General features: G+C 38.2%; 1 protein-coding gene across 1 annotated transcript in view; it reads left to right on the top strand.

The window, feature by feature from the left end:
* Window positions 1-18,268, top strand: part of col6a4a (collagen, type VI, alpha 4a) — a 50,945-nt gene that overhangs the window by 25,460 nt on the left and 7,217 nt on the right. The window contains exons 6-34 of the mRNA XM_079836529.1: window positions 385-942; window positions 2,878-3,438; window positions 4,221-4,793; window positions 4,893-5,468; window positions 6,364-6,719; window positions 7,364-7,442; window positions 7,608-7,753; window positions 8,096-8,188; window positions 8,271-8,324; window positions 10,985-11,056; window positions 11,165-11,191; window positions 11,518-11,562; window positions 12,799-12,852; window positions 12,971-13,033; window positions 13,263-13,328; window positions 13,531-13,584; window positions 13,675-13,710; window positions 13,787-13,849; window positions 14,025-14,087; window positions 14,203-14,265; window positions 14,931-14,993; window positions 15,195-15,245; window positions 15,464-15,499; window positions 15,604-15,666; window positions 15,742-15,804; window positions 15,879-15,914; window positions 16,473-16,509; window positions 16,611-16,622; window positions 17,527-18,020. Coding sequence (XP_079692655.1) covers window positions 385-942; window positions 2,878-3,438; window positions 4,221-4,793; window positions 4,893-5,468; window positions 6,364-6,719; window positions 7,364-7,442; window positions 7,608-7,753; window positions 8,096-8,188; window positions 8,271-8,324; window positions 10,985-11,056; window positions 11,165-11,191; window positions 11,518-11,562; window positions 12,799-12,852; window positions 12,971-13,033; window positions 13,263-13,328; window positions 13,531-13,584; window positions 13,675-13,710; window positions 13,787-13,849; window positions 14,025-14,087; window positions 14,203-14,265; window positions 14,931-14,993; window positions 15,195-15,245; window positions 15,464-15,499; window positions 15,604-15,666; window positions 15,742-15,804; window positions 15,879-15,914; window positions 16,473-16,509; window positions 16,611-16,622; window positions 17,527-18,020 — 4,457 coding nt within the window. The remainder of the gene's footprint in view (window positions 1-384; window positions 943-2,877; window positions 3,439-4,220; window positions 4,794-4,892; window positions 5,469-6,363; window positions 6,720-7,363; window positions 7,443-7,607; window positions 7,754-8,095; window positions 8,189-8,270; window positions 8,325-10,984; window positions 11,057-11,164; window positions 11,192-11,517; window positions 11,563-12,798; window positions 12,853-12,970; window positions 13,034-13,262; window positions 13,329-13,530; window positions 13,585-13,674; window positions 13,711-13,786; window positions 13,850-14,024; window positions 14,088-14,202; window positions 14,266-14,930; window positions 14,994-15,194; window positions 15,246-15,463; window positions 15,500-15,603; window positions 15,667-15,741; window positions 15,805-15,878; window positions 15,915-16,472; window positions 16,510-16,610; window positions 16,623-17,526; window positions 18,021-18,268) is intronic.

Here is an 18,268-nt window from a genome sequence, read left to right as displayed (position 1 = left end):
CATGTTATTCCTACACGGCTGAAGCATGACATACCAATGTTTGATGTAACTGTTTGATAAATGAGTTAAAAGGGAATGAACATTCACCCTATCAATTTTCTAAATCTATGTTATCGATCTTATTTTGAATGATACATCCATACAGTACACATATTTAATATTTTTAAAAATTAGTATTTACCTCATAACTCTTCCAATGAAGCGCCGAACTTCTCTCACCTGTTTATTTTTATTTTTATAAAATAATATTTTTAATATTATAATACACTTAACTTTACGGAGCTTTTGCTGAATGTTATGCTTTAGTTGGTTAAGAAATGTAGTGTTGCAACAGCCTTTGTTTCCCCCCACTCATAATTTCATGTGATTCAATTCCCTTTTTAGGATGTGTGAACACAGAGGAAGCAGACATTTATTTCTTGTTGGACCACTCTAGCAGAACTCGTGCCGACTTCGAAGATGTGAAGAAATTTATCCTAGGCTTCCTGCAATTATTCAACATTGGACCAAATCGAGTTCGCGTGGGAGTTGCTAAAGTCGACCGTGCTCCGACTCTACAATTTAGCCTGACGGCGCACAAAAACAGAGCCTCTTTAGAAGCAGCTGTGAAGAACATCATTCCACCCAATGGAGGCACAGAGACAGGGAAAGCACTAACCTATGTGGCCAATCTTTTTAATCAGGCTAAAGCGTCCCGCTCTGCTGATGTGCAGAAGATTCTCATTGTCATTACTGATAAGGAATCTCAAGATGATGTGAGTGATCCAGCAGCAGAGCTGAGCATTGAAGGTGTTTCAGTCTATGCCATTGGAGTTAAGGATGCCAACCAGGATGAGCTCTTTAAGATGACGACTGACGAAACTAAGATGTTTTACGTGACCAACTATGATGCCCTGAATGCCATCAAGAGTGAAATTGTCACAGATATCTGCTCACAAGAGGGTAAGACTAATAAATCATAGATATAATACAAACGTACAAACAAACATTTTTTTTAAATCTATTTTTGACTGGTTTAAAACAAGCTAAATTTAGACAAAAATATTAAAAGATTATTTAAAGTTACCATTCAAAAGTTTGAGGTCAGATTTCTTTGAAATAAATACATTATTTCAGCAAGGATGCATTAAATTGATTAAAAGTGACAGTTGACATTTGCAAATGTTACAAAAGATTCTTTCTATTGATCAAAGAATTCAGGAAAAAAATTATCACGGCTTCCTTAAAAATATTAAGCAGCACGACTGTTTTCAGTATTGATAATAATAAGAAATGTTTATCGATTACCAAATCAGCATAGAATGATTTCTGAAGGATCATGTGACACTATACTGGAGTAATTATGCTGAAAATTCAGCTTTTAATTTGCCATCACATACATTTTTAAATATATTAAACTAAAAAAACGTAAGTTTTTAGAAATGATAATTAAAAATTAAACTCTTTCCCCACCATTGACTGAATTTTCCGGCTTTCCGTGTTTTCACTGTTATACGGTAGGGGGCGCTATGACACATCTTCTGTAATGCCGAATTCACACTGTACGATTTTAGCCCCGATTTTGACTCGCTGACAGGTTTTGCGCAATTGCAGACAAATACTCGCAATCATAGACAAACCGGTGCTTGTTCACGCGAGTGACAATCGAGTGTGAATGAAAAAAGACGCGATTTGACAGAATTGCAGACGAGTCGCTGACGCCTGTGAGATATTTGGCATGCTAAATATCTGGACTTGTCGGCGTTTCAAAATCCTTCTGTGTGAAATGTGTTCTGACGGAAAATGACATCGGCGATGACCTACAGCCAATGAGAGAGCAAGATGTAGGGCAGTGGGAAGTTCGCGGAGGAGTTATAGACCACAATGTCAGTATTTTAATAGATACATTTACAATTCTATCAAACAGAAACAAAGCACAAACATTTGCTTGACCAGCAGCAGCACATTGCAAAATTATTTGGATCGCAAGCTTCTTGCGGGCTATCATTTTTAATAACAATTCCAGTCTCACGTAAGAACTCCGGTCTGACACACATGTAATCTCGCCTTGTTTCTTTGTCACATCTCATATGTGTTCGGTTGTGAAACGTAGTTTGCGGATCGGATGGAGTTGTCAGCAATTCTTCCTCTTGAAAAGTCATGCAGTGTGAAACCTCTTGTCGCCGATCCTTCGTGCTGTGTGCACACAGCAGCGACTGAATGCTACCCCAGATAGTCATGCAGTGTGAAAAGATCTGGGATCTGACTACTTTGAAAATCGTGCATGAACTCAGCATAAATACTGAATCTTTTGATCAAATGTAGCATATGTAAGCAGATGCATATGTAAAATAACACAATTATCAACATTAAACAGCATATAAACCGTCGACCCATATAAATATCAACCCAGGATGATTTAGGATTGTGAAGCTTAGATGGACTCGAGCTACTCCATCTATGTTTTGATCATTGTTCTGAATCCTATCTGGATGTATTCTTTGACAAAACGTGATTTTCACAGCTTTTTGCTCACCCACATTCAAGTGTTGATGAAAAAGGAATGCATGAAGCTAGAATAAAAGTTTTTTTTTTTTTTGCATTAAGCATTTTTTTAAATTGCAATAACATTTCAGAATAATACTGTTTTTATTGTATTTTTGTTCATATAAATACAGCCTTATGAGAGATTCCAATTAAAAACATTTAAAAATCCTACCAACCTCAACATTTTGAATAGTAGCAGATTTTCTTTGACAACAAGTCTTATCTCACACAATTTCTGTTCTCAATAATTTTATTTGAATTACGTTAGATATATTTACTGGATTTGAAAACAAGATGAAAAAAACTGGTTAAGTAAATTCTTTTGTCTTTTTTCTTTTCTACTTTCTTTAGCCTGCAAGAACAGTGTGGCCGATATCATGTTTTTGATTGATGGTTCTTCTAGCATTTACGTCAGAGACTTTACATCAATGAAGACTTTTATTACCAAAGTTGTTAATGGCACCGTCATCGGAGAAGATAATGTGCACATTGGCGTGGTCCAGTTTAGCAATAATCCAAAGGACCAATTTGCCCTGAATAGGTTCTATGACAAAGGTGAAGTAGAGGAAGCGATTAATGACATTGAACAGTTAACAGGGGACACATACACAGGAAAAGCACTCTCGTTCATTTCAAAGTATTTTGATGAATCCAGCGGCGGTCGGCCTCATGTTCCACAGTTCCTCATAGTTATCACAGATGGGGAAGCTCATGATGCTGTCGCCATACCTGCCAAGGCCATCAGAGACAAGGGTGTCACCGTCTTCTCAATAGGTGTGGGCAATGCTGTAAACACCACACAGTTGTGGGAAATCAGTGGAACTCAAGATAAAGTGTACGCGGAGAAGGATTTTGATGCACTTGAGTCCATAGAGAAAAACCTCCAATTCAAGCTCTGCATCCCTGACACAGGTGAATCATAAAATGTTACCATATGCAAGTGTTTTGAATGCTGTTTATTCAGGGTTTGGCAAAAATCTCTTTCATCTGGAATTTAAATTGGATTGAGAAGAAGTGAAATATGGTTATTACTAATTCCAAGAAATGCAACAGGCAATGGAATTCTGGGAAATATATATTTATTTTAATTATATGGATTCTACTTCCTTAAATTCCCATTTGAATTGCAATTCTGCATCCCGTTAGTTACCCTTTTAAAATTCACTACAATTCAACCATGTTGGTTGACTAAAACATACTGCTGGTGATCAACAAAGCTATGACCAGCATCAAACAAGCACTAGAATAAACCAACATGGACCAGTAATTCCCCAGCAAGCAATTTTACATTTAAAAGATCTAATAGCCTTCCAAACTCAGCCCTGACGTCATCTAGGCTAAAACAAGGCAATATTTGGGCTGTCAATGAAAATTTAATAGACGTCTAACTATAGCCTGAGCTATAGCCTGAGCTGAACTTGTCCAAGAAATGAAACCTTGCAATCACTGTTGACCTTGCTTACATGATGGAATATCATACATTGCGCTACTTATTTTGGCGAAAACAACATGTTACCAAATTCAAGGTTATTTTGGCTACTCATAGCCGGACTATATAGGGTCTAGAGTTAACTGATACAGTGAAATGGTGGCTATTGCTTGCTGGGTCATGCTAGTTTAAGCTATACTTGGAGTACATGATTTCTTTTTGGAATACCAATAAACCTTTTTTTTTCTTCTCATTTTACCTGTAGGTTGTGAGAGCACACAGTTGGCCGATGTGATCTTCTTGGTGCAGTGCACAAGACAGACCCGCTTTCAAGATTTTGAAAACATTAAAACGTTTTTGATTTCTGTGGTGAACAACACACAGATTGGGGACAGTCTAGTTCGCATTGGCATTATTGTCTACTCAGACACTCCAAATCAATTCTCTCTAAACCAGCACAACAGTAAACGTCAGGTACTGGAGGCCATAAGAACCTTGAAGTCCCCAACTGGAAATGGCTACACAGCGAAAGCTCTTAGATACTCACTTGCTTACTTCAATGAAGCGAATGGTGGGCGACAGGGGCAAGGCATATCTCAAATGCTATTCATGATCACGGACGGTAATGCTAGAGACCAGGAAAATCTACGTGCACGGGCTGATGAGTTTGCAGCCAAACGTATTAATGTATATGGAATTGGAGTGGCCAGAGCTCAAGATAGTGAGCTGGAGGTGATTACCAAGAGCAAAAACAAAATTTTCCATGTTGATAATTACGCAGGCCTTCAGGATCTGCAGAAGAACATCTCAGGTGTGCTCTGCAGTGCAACCAAACCAGGTAAAAGCTTTTTCTTTAGATCTTACGAACTTGAATGACTTCTGATTTATCAACATGGTCAGTATTGGCTCATCTCAGTTTGATTGTTCTGTCTTGCAGAATGCCAGAACCAGGTAGCTGACCTGGTGTTTCTGATTGATGGATCTGAAAGCATCAGCGAGGAGTCATGGACAACTATGATTAGTTTTTTACTTAATGTTGTGAACAAGCTCCGTATTACTCCAGAACTTTTCAGAATCGGTGTAGCCCAGTTCAGCAACATTTATCAGAAAGAGTTCTACCTGAATGAGTATAAAGATGCAGATGAAGTCAAATCAGCAATTCAACAAATCACACAAATTAAAGAAGGGACATACATTGGAAAAGCTCTGCGTAACGTTGTGGAATTCTTCCAGGAAAGCAAAGGGAGTCGCAAACAGAGCGGCATACCGCAGAATCTCGTACTCATCACTGATGGCGTTTCATCAGACAGCGTGAACGAAGCAGCCGATGATCTCCGGCGCTTGCAAATTAACGTTTTTGTGATTGGAATCGGGGCTGTCTCATTGCAACAGCTCAGCTATATCGCCGGGTCAGACGATAGGTTATTCAAGGAGCCGAACTTCAACTACCTTGAGCAGAGAACAGCAACATTTGTTGATACCATTTGTGCTCATGTACCCTCAAATCCACCAGGTGAGTAGAGGTGCCAGTGTTTCTATGCCTGATATTAAATTGTAGCACGTTGAAAAAAAAACTTGAAATACACCATTAAGAGAAACATCAACTAGAAATATCGTAAATTGATACCATATTGGATATGGGCTGATATTTATGATTTTTGTTTTAATTTATCAGTCGACACCAAATTAAATAGTAGCACATTGAAAATAATCTGGAATATACCTTTAAGAGAAACACCAAAGAATGCACAATATATTGGTACCATATTGGTTTTTAGATGATATTAGAGATTTTTTTTATTTACCGGTCGACACCAAATTGAATTGTTGTAGTACATTGAAATTAATCTGGAATATACCTTTAAGAGAAACATCAAAATAGGAATTCACAGTATATTTGTAATGTACTGGTAATAGGCCGATATTTTTGTTTACTTTATTGGTTGATATTGATATTTAATTATGCTTGTTTGTGTCTTAAATGTTTACATTTAGATGACCTTTGCTATTATCTTAATGGTCTCTTAAAGTAACAATAACAAATCATTTACTGTCAGATATTTCATCTTTAGCAAATATCTAAATGAATAGATTTTTCATACTGCACATTATAATGTTGTGATAGTTAAATTCACTTGTAGAATTTAGAACGATTGATTTTGATAGATTTTTGTGGTTTATTTTTGATTAAATTAGACAAAATAGAATATAGTTTTATTATCAGCCATTTATAACCCAGACAGCAGCATAGTCTCGGCCCAGATCAGGCCCTCATCTGGTACACGTTGAATCCACATATACCAGATATGGCCCGGATCTGGTCCAACACTATGTTGCTGTCTGGGAAGCCATGACATGAAAATAATTATTGATTTATCAATAATCAACTTATCCTATTTCTCTTTTAGGTTCAGATTGTTTTGTTGACATTGGCATCGGATTTGATAACTCCCGCACCAGTTCAAGTTCTCAATCAATCTTTAAAGACCAGAAAAAGCTGCAAGCCTACCTGCCTGAGATCATCCGTTACATTTCAGTTGTGCACAACTTGTGCTGTATCACCCAACCAACCCTCAATACCAACGTAGGCTTCCGATTGGTTGATGCTAATGGAAAGAAGTTGGATGATTTTTCTTTCGAAGAGTACAATGAAGGTGTGGTACAAAAAGTGATGGCTCTGCAGACTTCCCAATCTCTGAAATTCAACACACAGCTTCTACGCTCTTTTGAGGAAAAGTTTAGAGCTTCCAATTCTAAAGTAAAGGTGAGAATGGCAGGAACCAAACCAACCATATCTGAGAAATACACTAATTTGCCAGACTGTAAATTACTTAAAACTGCAGTCTGTAACTTTTTTTGCACAAAAATGATCCAAAATCAATTTTTGAGCAAATACATAACCAGCCAGTGTTCAAAATTATCTTCTTAGCTTAGCCCGATTCACAACGCTAAGATCGTAATAATGTGTCATAATTTGAGTGGTACTGGTAGCTTTTCGTGGGAAAATCAAGCATGCCGGCATTCGTGTTTGCGTCATTACGTCACATGTGTATACATAAAGAAGAAATCCTGGGTAGGCTATATCGCATGTGAGGAGGTGGCAGATCAGATAGATAGATAGATAGACAGACAGACAGACAGACAGACAGACAGACAGACAGACAGACAGACAGACAGACGGACAGATGGATGGATTGGATAGATGGGTAGATAGATAGACAGACAGACAGACAGACAGACGGACAGATGGATGGATTGGATAGATGGGTAGATAGATAGACAGACAGACAGACAAACAGACAGACAGATAGGCCACTATAAACGAGCCTTAACCAACAAGGATATTCACATTTTATTTAAAAGTTGGTATTTCAATGAAGAAAGTTTTTCCTTAATTTCTCTTCTTAGGTGCTGATAATCTTTACAGATGGGTTGGATGAGCCTGTTGAGGACCTTCTGCTTGCCATCAGAAACCTCAAGACAATTGGTACAGTGACTAAAACAACATATTATTTCTTTAGAAACGCTGGACTTTGTTCAATAGCTTTTCAACAAAAACAACTTCACACTGGGTCATAAACTTTTCCAGAAGAGCCTGGTTCAAATCAAAGGCTAATTATGTTTGCTAAAATTCCCTTTGTCACATACACAGGTGTAAAAGCACTGCTGACTGTGGCGCTGGATGGATTTAAAAACACTGTTGATCTGCAGAGACTGGAGTTCGGTCGAGGATTGGGCTACAAGCAGCTTCTCTCCATCGGCATGCAGAATGTGGCCAGTGTCATGCAGAATGAGATTGTAAGTCCATTTAAATTGCATTAAAACCAAATCATAGGCAAAGGATGACACTCTTAGGGAATCAGTCTTAGGTTAACATCAAGTAGAATATACATTTCACATGAAATATACAGCATTGAAGTACATTAGCTGGCTTATGATTTACTTTAGGGATCACAACAGTGTTTTGACGGCTGAGTAAATAAATGGCTTCCTGTGGGTGGGAGTGTGAGGTTCATTAAGGGGAAAGGGAAACAGCTGCGAGTTTTGAAGAGTGCTGAAGAAAGATGTCAGGATGTCAAGTGCCTGGTTTAATATGTCAACAATCAGTTTCTCTCTCTCTTACTTTCTTCCAATTTTTAGGATACAGTTGTCTCAAGGGAGTGCTGTAACGTGTTGTGTAAATGCACTGGTCACGAGGGACCACGTGGAAATCAGGGTTATCGAGGGTTGAAGGTGATTAGCTGAAGATTTATAACTGAAGATTTACTGAACGTGGAGATAAGTGTTTAATTTGTCTAACTGTACTGCTGATCAGGGGTCACCTGGACTGAAGGGGCTTCCTGGTTACCCTGGTGAAGAAGGAGGGCCTGTAAGTTCTTCAATTTACATTTATAATTTCTTTATTGACTTTCATGAGATAAGCAAGATACTTTCCAATGCCGTTTGAACTGTTGGCGGTGTTCGTGTCCATGTGGTAACATTTTTGTTGTAATAATGCTACCTACACTCATTGTAAAAAAAAAAGTTGCTGCCTTAAATTTTTAAGTACAATCAACTTTGATGTTTAAGTCATTTCAACTTAAATTACATTAAACTGACTTTAAAAAGTTATAACTTATAAAAAAGTTGAAAATTAAGTTAAAGCAATGTAAAACATATTTTGTCATAACTAATATTTTTACAGATAAATGTTTAAAAAAATGCTGTTCTTTTGAACTTTCTATTCATCATAAAAATTCTATTTAAAATGGGCCTGATTCTAAATGTTACTTGAGTTGAGCACCAATCAGCATATTAGAATGATTTCTGAAGGATCATGAGACACTGAAGACTGGAGTAATGGCTGCCGAAAATTCAGCTTTGTCATAACAGGATTTTAAAATATATTAAAATAGAAACAGTCATTAATATTCCTGTTTTTCACTGAATTTTTTTATCAAATAATTGAAAGAGACGTCTTTCAAAATCATTAAAAACCCTTACCATCCCCATACTTTTGAACGGTACACTCTAAAAAAAAAAGGTTCTATATGGCACCAAAAATGTTCTTGGCTCGTAATCATAGGGGAACCTTTTTTAGTGCTATATAGCACCAATTTTGGTGCTTCAGTGGTTCTTCAGAGGTTCTTCATCGGTTCTTTGACTAAGGTGCTATATAGCACCGCTAACTAAGGTGCTATATAGCACCGCTACCATATACAGAACATGTTAAGATATGGTGTTATATAGCACTAAAAGTGGTTCCTCTATGATTACGACGAAGAACCATTTTTGGTGCCATATAGAACCTTTTTTTTAGAGTGTAGTGTATTTGTGAGAAGTACTATTTATTTAGTGTAAAATTATTTTTAAAGGTCCCATGGCATGAAATTTTCATTTTATGAGGTATTTCAACATTAATATGAGTTCCCCTAGCCTGAATATTGTCCCCAAGTGGATAGGAATGTTGATCGGTGTAAAACCTAGTTCTGGCTGTCTTTCTCTGCCTTTGAGAAAATGACAGGCCAGACTGGCCAATCCTGAAGTCTCCTGGTTTGACGTCCAAGCAGGAACGGTTACCTCCCTTTCCTCCACCCAGAGAATCTGGCACGCCCATGCAAGAGAGATCATATCATTGCTTGTGAACAAGTGAATGCTGGCAGTTTCCCAGTGTTTGGATGTAACGTTACAAATGAAAACAGAAGTCTTTTTTCAGTTCCTTCTGATCTGTGATCATTGATTTCTTATGTGTAGCTAATTATTTATTATTCGTGCACACACTGCGGCTTCTCTCTCTCCAGACAGAACGGTGTTTTCGTGTTTTCTATCTTGTGAGTCAGTGTTTTTGTACGTCCTCGTCGCGTCTATCTGTTCTTAAATGTGCATACAGTCGGGAGTTTCTGCTTAACATCGGCAGAGCCACATCTTTAGAGATAAACCTCACGCACGCCGAAGCTCGGCCTTCAACATCCCCGACCCCCAGTACTGCATCTGGCCCACAGCGGAGGCACCAAACGCGGCGTGAGATTAAGCAGAAGGGGGGTAAGCGTGAGGGTATCCAGCTAGGCTAGCCAGCTTTCCCCACAATAAACTGGATTACATTCGATTACTGCTGTTGTGTCTTTGTTTGCGCTGTGTAAGTTACTCAATGCGCGTCACTGACGCTTTTCATATGATTGGAACATATGTAGAAATAATGCTTTAATCAAACTTACTAACTCGTTCATCTCGCTGTAATGGTACATTGCATGTGTTACAAAGTTGGTAGAATAATGATGAAGACGGACTCGGTGTGACTGGGACTCGTGTTTATTCAGAACTCTCAGATACAAACACAATAAACTCGCGCTGACAGACAGCTCACTCACAACTCAGTAGTTACTATAAATAACTTTGTTAGCAATCGCTCCGTCTCCGTGATGTCCGGTTCGCGAACGAATCATTCTTTTGAATCGGTTCTTTTTAGTGAACCGAACAAGTTCACCAAATCGGACTGAATCGTTCTAAACGGTTCGCGTCTCGAGTCAGCGCTGATCCATAATTTACTAAAGTTACTAACTTTCTGACATGAGTGACAGTCCCTCCGACTAGAAATAAACTAATAACCTGAAGTATATTCTAGTAACTACAACAGTTCACCCTGAACTGAGACATGCTGAGAGAACTGATGAGAAGTGATCTCAGGTCCATCCGTCTCTCTGGCAGCAGCTCGTGCGTCGTAGACCTCGTTAAACCACGCCCCCTCCGCTCATTTCAAATGCAAAGATGTCAGCCAATCACAACAGTGGGCGTTTTTACTGAAGTCTCACAGCAGACACGCCTCTTGAAACAGGGCATTCAGCCACAGGGCAAACAGCAGTATAGACAAAATGCCTTTTATTTCTAATATAAGTACACCTCAGGAAACACTATAAAATAATAGAAAAATGCCATGCCATGTGACCTTTAAACAAAAAATCACTTAGTGTACCTTTAAACTATATAATACCTGCATATATGCTAAAATACTGATATCATATGACTTTCATGTGCAATGCATGTGTGTTTCAGGGTGAGAGAGGGCTTCCTGGTTTGAATGGAACTCGAGGACATCAGGGATGCGTTGGAAAAAGAGGTTTAAAGGTAACATGTAATGCAATGCGTTCTCTTATTAAGACCTTACTGAGTTTTAAATGTGACTTTTTGTGCTAAAGCACTGCAGTATTAATCTTTTGCTGTTTATTTCTTCAGGGTGGCAGAGGCTACAGAGGTGACAATGTGAGTACTTTCGTAAGGCTATGGACGATGAGGATAAACATTAAGCTTTGGGGGAGAGCGAGATGACTTGAAGATAGCTGTGTGCATCGAGTTTCTACCTAATTATTACCAGACAGTTGTTCTTAGCCAGCATCTGTGTTTGGATTACGGTCTTTGATTGTCATCTGGAAAAGATTTGTTTTAACCTGTGGTTTTTGTCGTTTTATGTGGTTGCATATAAATTGTGTTCCTGTCTCCTGACTCGCTTTCATTTGGCTTGTTAATGAAGGTAATGTAACCGCTGTTTGCTTATTAATAGCTTGAGTGTCTTTAATGTTCTTACACAGGGAGATGAGGGAGAAGATGGTCTAAATGGGGTAGATGGTGAACAGGTAAGAAAATTATGCTGCACGTCTAACATCCAGTGAGTAATACATACACCGATCAGGCATAACAATCTGACAGGTGAAGTGAATAACACTGATTATCTCTTCATCATGGCACCTGTTAGTGGGTGGGATGTATTACACATTTTGTACTCAATGTTGATGTGTAAAAAGCAGGAAAAATGGGCAATCTTAAGGATTTGAGCGAGTTTGACAAGGGCCAAATTTTGATGGCTAGACGACAGAGGGTCAGAGCATTTCTAAAACTGCAGCTCTTGTGGGGTGTTTCCTGTCTGCAGTGGTCAGTATCTATCAAAAGTGGTCCAAGGAAGGAACAGTGGTGAACCGGCAACAGGGTCATGGGTGGCCAAGGCTCATTGATGCACATGGGGAGCGAAGGTTGGCCCGTGTGGTCTGATCAAACAGACAAGCTAATTTGCTCAAGAAGTTAATGCTGGTTCTGATAGAAAGGTGTCAGAATACACAGTGCATTGCAGTTTGTTGCATATGAGACTGCAAAGCTGCAGACCAGTCAGGGTGCCCATGCTGACCCCTGTCCACCACTGAGTGTCAGTGGGCACGTGAGCACTTGAGCAAGCCGGCGGAGGCAGTGTGATGCTTTGGTCAATGTTCTGCTGGGAAAACTTGGGTCCTGCCATCCATGTGGATGTTACTTTGACACGTACCACCTACCTAAGCATTGTTGCAGACCATGCATACTTTCATGGAAACAGTATTCCCTGATGGCTGTGGCCTCTTTCAGCAGGATAATGCTCCCCGCCACAAAGCAAAAATGGTTCAATAATGGTTCGAGGAGCACAACGAGTTTGAGGTGTTGACTTGGCCTCCAAATTGCCCAGATCTCAATCCAATCGAGCATCTGTGGGATGTGCTGAACAAACAAGTCCGATCCATCGAGGCCCCACCTCACAACTTACAGGACTTAAAGGATCTGCTGCTAACATCTTGGTGCCAGATACCACAGCACACCTTCAGGGTCAAGGCTGTTTTGGCAGCAAAAGGGGCGACCAACACAATGTTAGGAATCATAAGGGTCAAAGGAATCAATGTTATGCCTGATCGGTGTATATATATAATGCAAGCTAAAGTAAAAATAAATGACCTGGCAACCACCCACAACACCTTAGTATTGTGGTGACAAGCACAAACATTTTTTTATATCTACTTTTGCCTTTATTTTTACAATGTGGGCATTTCTGTTTTACTGTTTGTACCTCTCAGGGTGTAACTGGAGCAGCGGGAAGCGCAGGAGAGCGAGGAGATCCAGGCAGCCCAGTAAAATCTGTTACACATATTCTTCTCTATACTTCTCAACCATAATCCAGTCTCTCTTTAGTGCTCTAGTTTCATTGATTCATTCATTTGTATTATCTTCATTGTGCCAAAACAACAGGGTCCAAGAGGTATCAGAGGAAGCCCAGGAACCCCAGGACAACGAGGCCTGAGAGGAGATCCGGTTTGTAGGCTTTAGCTGCACATAATAATCAACAACATTGTTCATGTACTGTCTGTGAAAAGTTCATTAGAATTTTGATTGATTTCAAAAGCAAATCATTCAGTTCAGGTCAGAATTGTGGGGCATTGATGGGAAATAACAACTTTAGATCAAGATTAGCCATTGATGAATTTTAAGCAGCAGATGTTCCAGAGAATTTTGACCCGTCAATCCATTTTATCTTAATCAGGGAAGATCAGGATTGGACAACAACGCCCGCAGTGCTAAAGGTGACATCGGCCGTCCAGGCCAACCGGTATGGGACATTGTTTACTTTCAATACAAACTGACCCTTCATTTTTAAGTATTAATAGCTACATACCTGATAAACAGACATCGCTGAACAAAGACCTGACTAATTGATGGTGAAATTTATTGTTGACTATTTATATTATCAATTATATCTATTCCATTGTTCTGGTTCATTTTTTTTCTCATTCTATGTGCTCTGTTAACAGGGTGAACCAGGTCCAGATGGTCTCAAAGGCCAAATTGGTGATAATGGCAGACCAGTAAGTTAATATGTAATTATAGTACAGAAGGCAGAAGCATTAACTTATGAAACCTGTTTTCTATGTTGATATTTTTATCATTATTTTCAGGGTGCAAGTAGCAGAAGAGGCTCAGCGGGTCTGCCGGTACAGTACTGTAGAAATAATATTTAAGCCACTACAGACGTTTATACCAAATGACTTGGTTTGCTTGTGCGTTCAGGGTCCCAGAGGGTCTCCAGGAGAACCAGGACAACAAGGACTCCGTGGGGCCTCAGGTCCACTGGTAATGTACAAATGATCCTATTTTTAAATCCATCAATATACAAGATGGACCCCATAATGACATAGCAAAAAAACTGTCAAAACCAAGTAAAGCTGTATCTGATATACTTGCCAGATTGTTAACAGTGAGAAAATATTGATAAAAAAACAGATTGTTTCTTTCTGTCTCTGTTCAGGGTGCTTTCGGTCCAACTGGTCCGGTTGGGCAGAAAGGTTTTCTTGGTCTACCTGGACCTCAGGTAATTGTTGAAATAGAATTAATTGACCACTTTTTTTTTTGTTATTAACGGCATTAATATCTAATAAACTACATCTGGCCATCAATGGGATTTTTTTTTTTTTTTTTTTACACAGGGATCTCCTGGCTCTCCAGGAAGGCAAGGAACTAAAGGAAGCATTGGGTCCAGGGGACAGAAGGTGAGTGACCTCTTTTAAAACCTCTTTATTTATAAATCTATGCTTTTTTTAAAGGGATAGTTCAGCCAAAAACTTTTTTACATTTACTCACCCTCATGCCATCACTGTTGTATATTACTTTTCTCTTCATATAAACACACAAAAAAAAATTAATCTCTGTGAGTTCATATAATGCCATTGAATGGGGGTTCAAAAACCACACACAGTGATTATGGTGGTAATCTATATGACCCCAGTGGATGAATCAATGTCTTCTAAAGAGAAATGATAAGTGTGTGTAAGAAAAATACAAATATTTAAACAATTTTAAACTACAGATCATTGCTTCAGGTCTATTGTCATATAAGCGTCATACAAGCTTCACAACGCACTTATTTCAGGCGTCACAATGTCTCTCTCATGAACGCTCGTATTAGTATTAGTATTTTTCTTACACATGCCTATCATTTCACTACATAAGATGATTGCTGTGTGTGGTTTTTCAAGTGTCAACTGAGCGGCACCCATTCACTTGCATTATATGGATGAACAGAGATGGATTATTTTCTTTCAAATCTATGTTTGTGTTTATCTGAACAAATAAAGTCATATACATCAGGGATTTTCATTTTTGGGTGAACTATTCCTTTAATGCTAAACCTGTGCATCATGCATTTGCCTTACAGGGCCAGCCAGGTGATCCTGGAGATAAAGGAGCTCTCGGACCTCCAGGCCCCAGAGGACTGCCGGTTACTTTTTTCTTTCTTTTTTTAACCGCTACTAAAATTCAGCAATGTCAGGCCTGATCCATTATCATTCAAAAAAGCGATTTTGTTCTTAAATGTAACAATTCAACAAGTTGTCTAATAATCTGTTTATTTGACGTTAGACACAAATGAACTAACTGATTAGTTTTAGGCATTTATTTATTATATTTATTATATTAACAGGGAAAAGATGGTGCAGATGGCTATGGATCCCCAGGACCCAAAGGACAGAAGGTTTATATAGAATTATACCAAAACAATTTGTTCTTAAATAGCAAATTTGGACTATGCCACATTATACAGGATGATATTATTTCACTAAAATCAACATATAATCTTTGAGTTTTTAGACATAGCTCTTTTGAAACTTTATTTTCCATTTATCGGGTAAAAAACTGCATAAAGTGCATATGTATTTATGTTTGTTTACTTATTTGTTACTTTTCTTTAAGGGAGATTCTGGTTTCCCAGGTTATCCTGGACTTCAGGTGACTTCACATCCAAAACTTGCCAGTCCCGTGATTATAATGATAATTATAACTCGATTGTGTAACTATTAATGAGTGAACAATGTTTCTTCTTTGAAATTCAGGGAGAAATGGGCTTTAAAGGAGCAAATGGAGGTGGTGGTCCTAAAGGCAACAGGGGAAGAGGGGTATGTAATAACATTTTGCAAGCTTTATTATCTTACTCATTTTGTGAGCCGACTTAATTGGATGTCTGATAACAGGGCAATGCTGGCAGGGCAGGACTACCTGGAGATCCTGGCAGCGAAGGGGTGACTGGACACAGGGTATGTGAATATTATTCACATCATATGGATCATAGGAATTTGAAGGGATACGGAATGTCTTCTTCTTCACATAGGGCCCAAAAGGACCACGAGGAGCCAGACCGATGTCTGTAAGTTTCTGATTTTCTTTACTACTACTGTAGTTAACATGTACAATTATTTATTTATACTTGAACCTGGAAAGAAATTGTAGGATTCTGAAAATAACACTTTAGTTCACATAATTTGCCAACTATTATAAAACATTTAAATGGTTATAAACACACAAATTATAATACAATATTAATTTAGAGTAGCTGGTTTCTACTTTAATATATTTTAATTCAATTATAATTTATTGATTTGACGTCAAAGTTGAATTTTCAGCAGTCATTACTCCAGTCCAATGTCACATGATCCTTCAGAAATCATTCTGATATGCTGATTTGATGCTTAAGTAACAATTCTTACTATCATCAATGCTAAAAACAGTTGAGCAGCTTAATATTATTATTTTTTGCCCAGGATTCTTTGATGAATGGAATTGTTCCTTTAGACCAATTGAACTTGCCCTTGCTGAATAAAAATTTAGATTTCTTTAAAAAGCAAAAGTTTTGAATGATAGTGTTTTTATTCGTCTAAATACAAAGCATTTAGTTAAATTGATATAAATATATAATCTTTTGTAGGACTGCCAACTGATCTCATATGTTCGAGACAACTGTGGTAAGAAATCTGTATATGATTCTTAATTTGTTTTCTTGAAATAGATAATAATAACACTATGATGATAATGACATTTTTTTAATTTATTTTTTATTTAACAGTGTGCTGCAAAAGTAGGTAACATTTTATGTCATAACATTTTATGTCATAAAGGACTCTGAAATGTATGGAAGCTTGTTTCCGCCACAGAATTTTTTTTTCTTCATTTTTTATCACGCAATTCTGACATTATATCACGCAATTCTGACTATAACTCCCAATTCTGACTTTATAACTCGCAATTGTGTTTATATCTCGCAATAGAACAAAAAAGTCAGAATTGCGAGATGTGGACTCACAATTGCAAGTTATAAAGTCAGAATTGCGAGTTATAAAGTCAGCATTGCGAGTCCACATCTCGCAATTCTGACTTTTTTGTTCTATTGCGAGATATAAACACAATTGCGAGTTATAAAGTCAGAATTGCGTGATATAAAGTCAGAATTGCATGATATAAAGTCAGAATTGTGAGATATAAACTCAATATAAATGCAATTCTGATTTTATAACACGCAATTGTGACTTTATATCACGCAATTCTGACTATAACTCGCAATTGTGGGTCCACATCTTTCAATTATGATGTTTTAACTTGCAATTCTGAATATAACTTGCAATTCTGACTTTTTTTGTTCTATTGCGAGATATAAACACACAACTGCATGATATAAAGTCAGAATTGTGAGATAAACTCGCAATTGTGAGAAAAAAGGTCAGAATTGTGAGATATAGACTCAATATAAACGCAATTCTGATTTTATAACTCAAAATTGCGACTTTATATTGTGCAATTCTGAGAAAAAAGTCTGAATTGTGAGGTAAAAAGTCACAATTACCTTTTTTATTTTTTTATTCTGTGGCGGAAACAAGCTTCCATAGAAATGAGATGCAAAAGATGTGAGAGCCTACATTTTTTTTATTTACTCTCCATTATTAAATATGACTCATTACTTTTCTCTCTCATATTTGTCTCTCTAGATAACATAAAATGCCCTGCCTACCCCACTGATCTTGTGATTGGCATGGACATGTCTGAAGATGTGACTCCTCAAAACTTTGAACGCATGCGTTCTGTAGTCCTGAAGCTGCTGGACAATATCAATGTTGCAGAAAGCAGCTGTCCGACGGGGGCTCGTGTGGCCGTGGTCTCCTACAGCTCCTACACCAGATACCTGATCCGCTTCAACGACTATCACCGCAAGAAGCAACTTATTGAAGCGGTGAAAAACATCGCCCTGGAGCGCACTTCAAATCGGCGCAACATAGGCGCTGCCATGCGGTTCGTGGGGAGGAACGTCCTGAAGCGTGTGCGAAAAGGTGTCCTGATGAGGAAAGTAACAATTTTCCTCTCCGTCGGAGAATCTCCGGATTCGACCTCCCTCACCACGGCCATTCTAGAGTACAAAGCCCTGAACATTAAGCTCGGGGTCATCGCACTGAGGAATGCCCCTACTATTAGAAAAGCTTTTGAGGTAAAGTTAAGCACATTTACTTTTTAATCATTTGTTAATGCACAAATAAACATTCTGTGATTATTTTCTCCCCCTCGTGTCTTTACAAACCTTTTTACTTGCTTTCTTCTGTGGTAGGCTACGTTGTTCATTGAAATGTACTCTTATAGTCAAAACTTTTGAGTGAACTGTCCCTTAAATTATTGAATATAAAACACAGTTACCAGCATGTTGACCTATTCCTTTGTTGGATGTTTTGTTGTATGCAG

Source organism: Gobio gobio, assembly GCF_949357685.1.
Source record: "Gobio gobio genome assembly, chromosome: 15".
NCBI lineage: Eukaryota > Metazoa > Chordata > Actinopteri > Cypriniformes > Gobionidae > Gobio > Gobio gobio.
The sequence above is the reverse complement of the archived record's forward strand: the minus strand, read 5'-3'. Positions and strand labels throughout refer to the sequence as shown.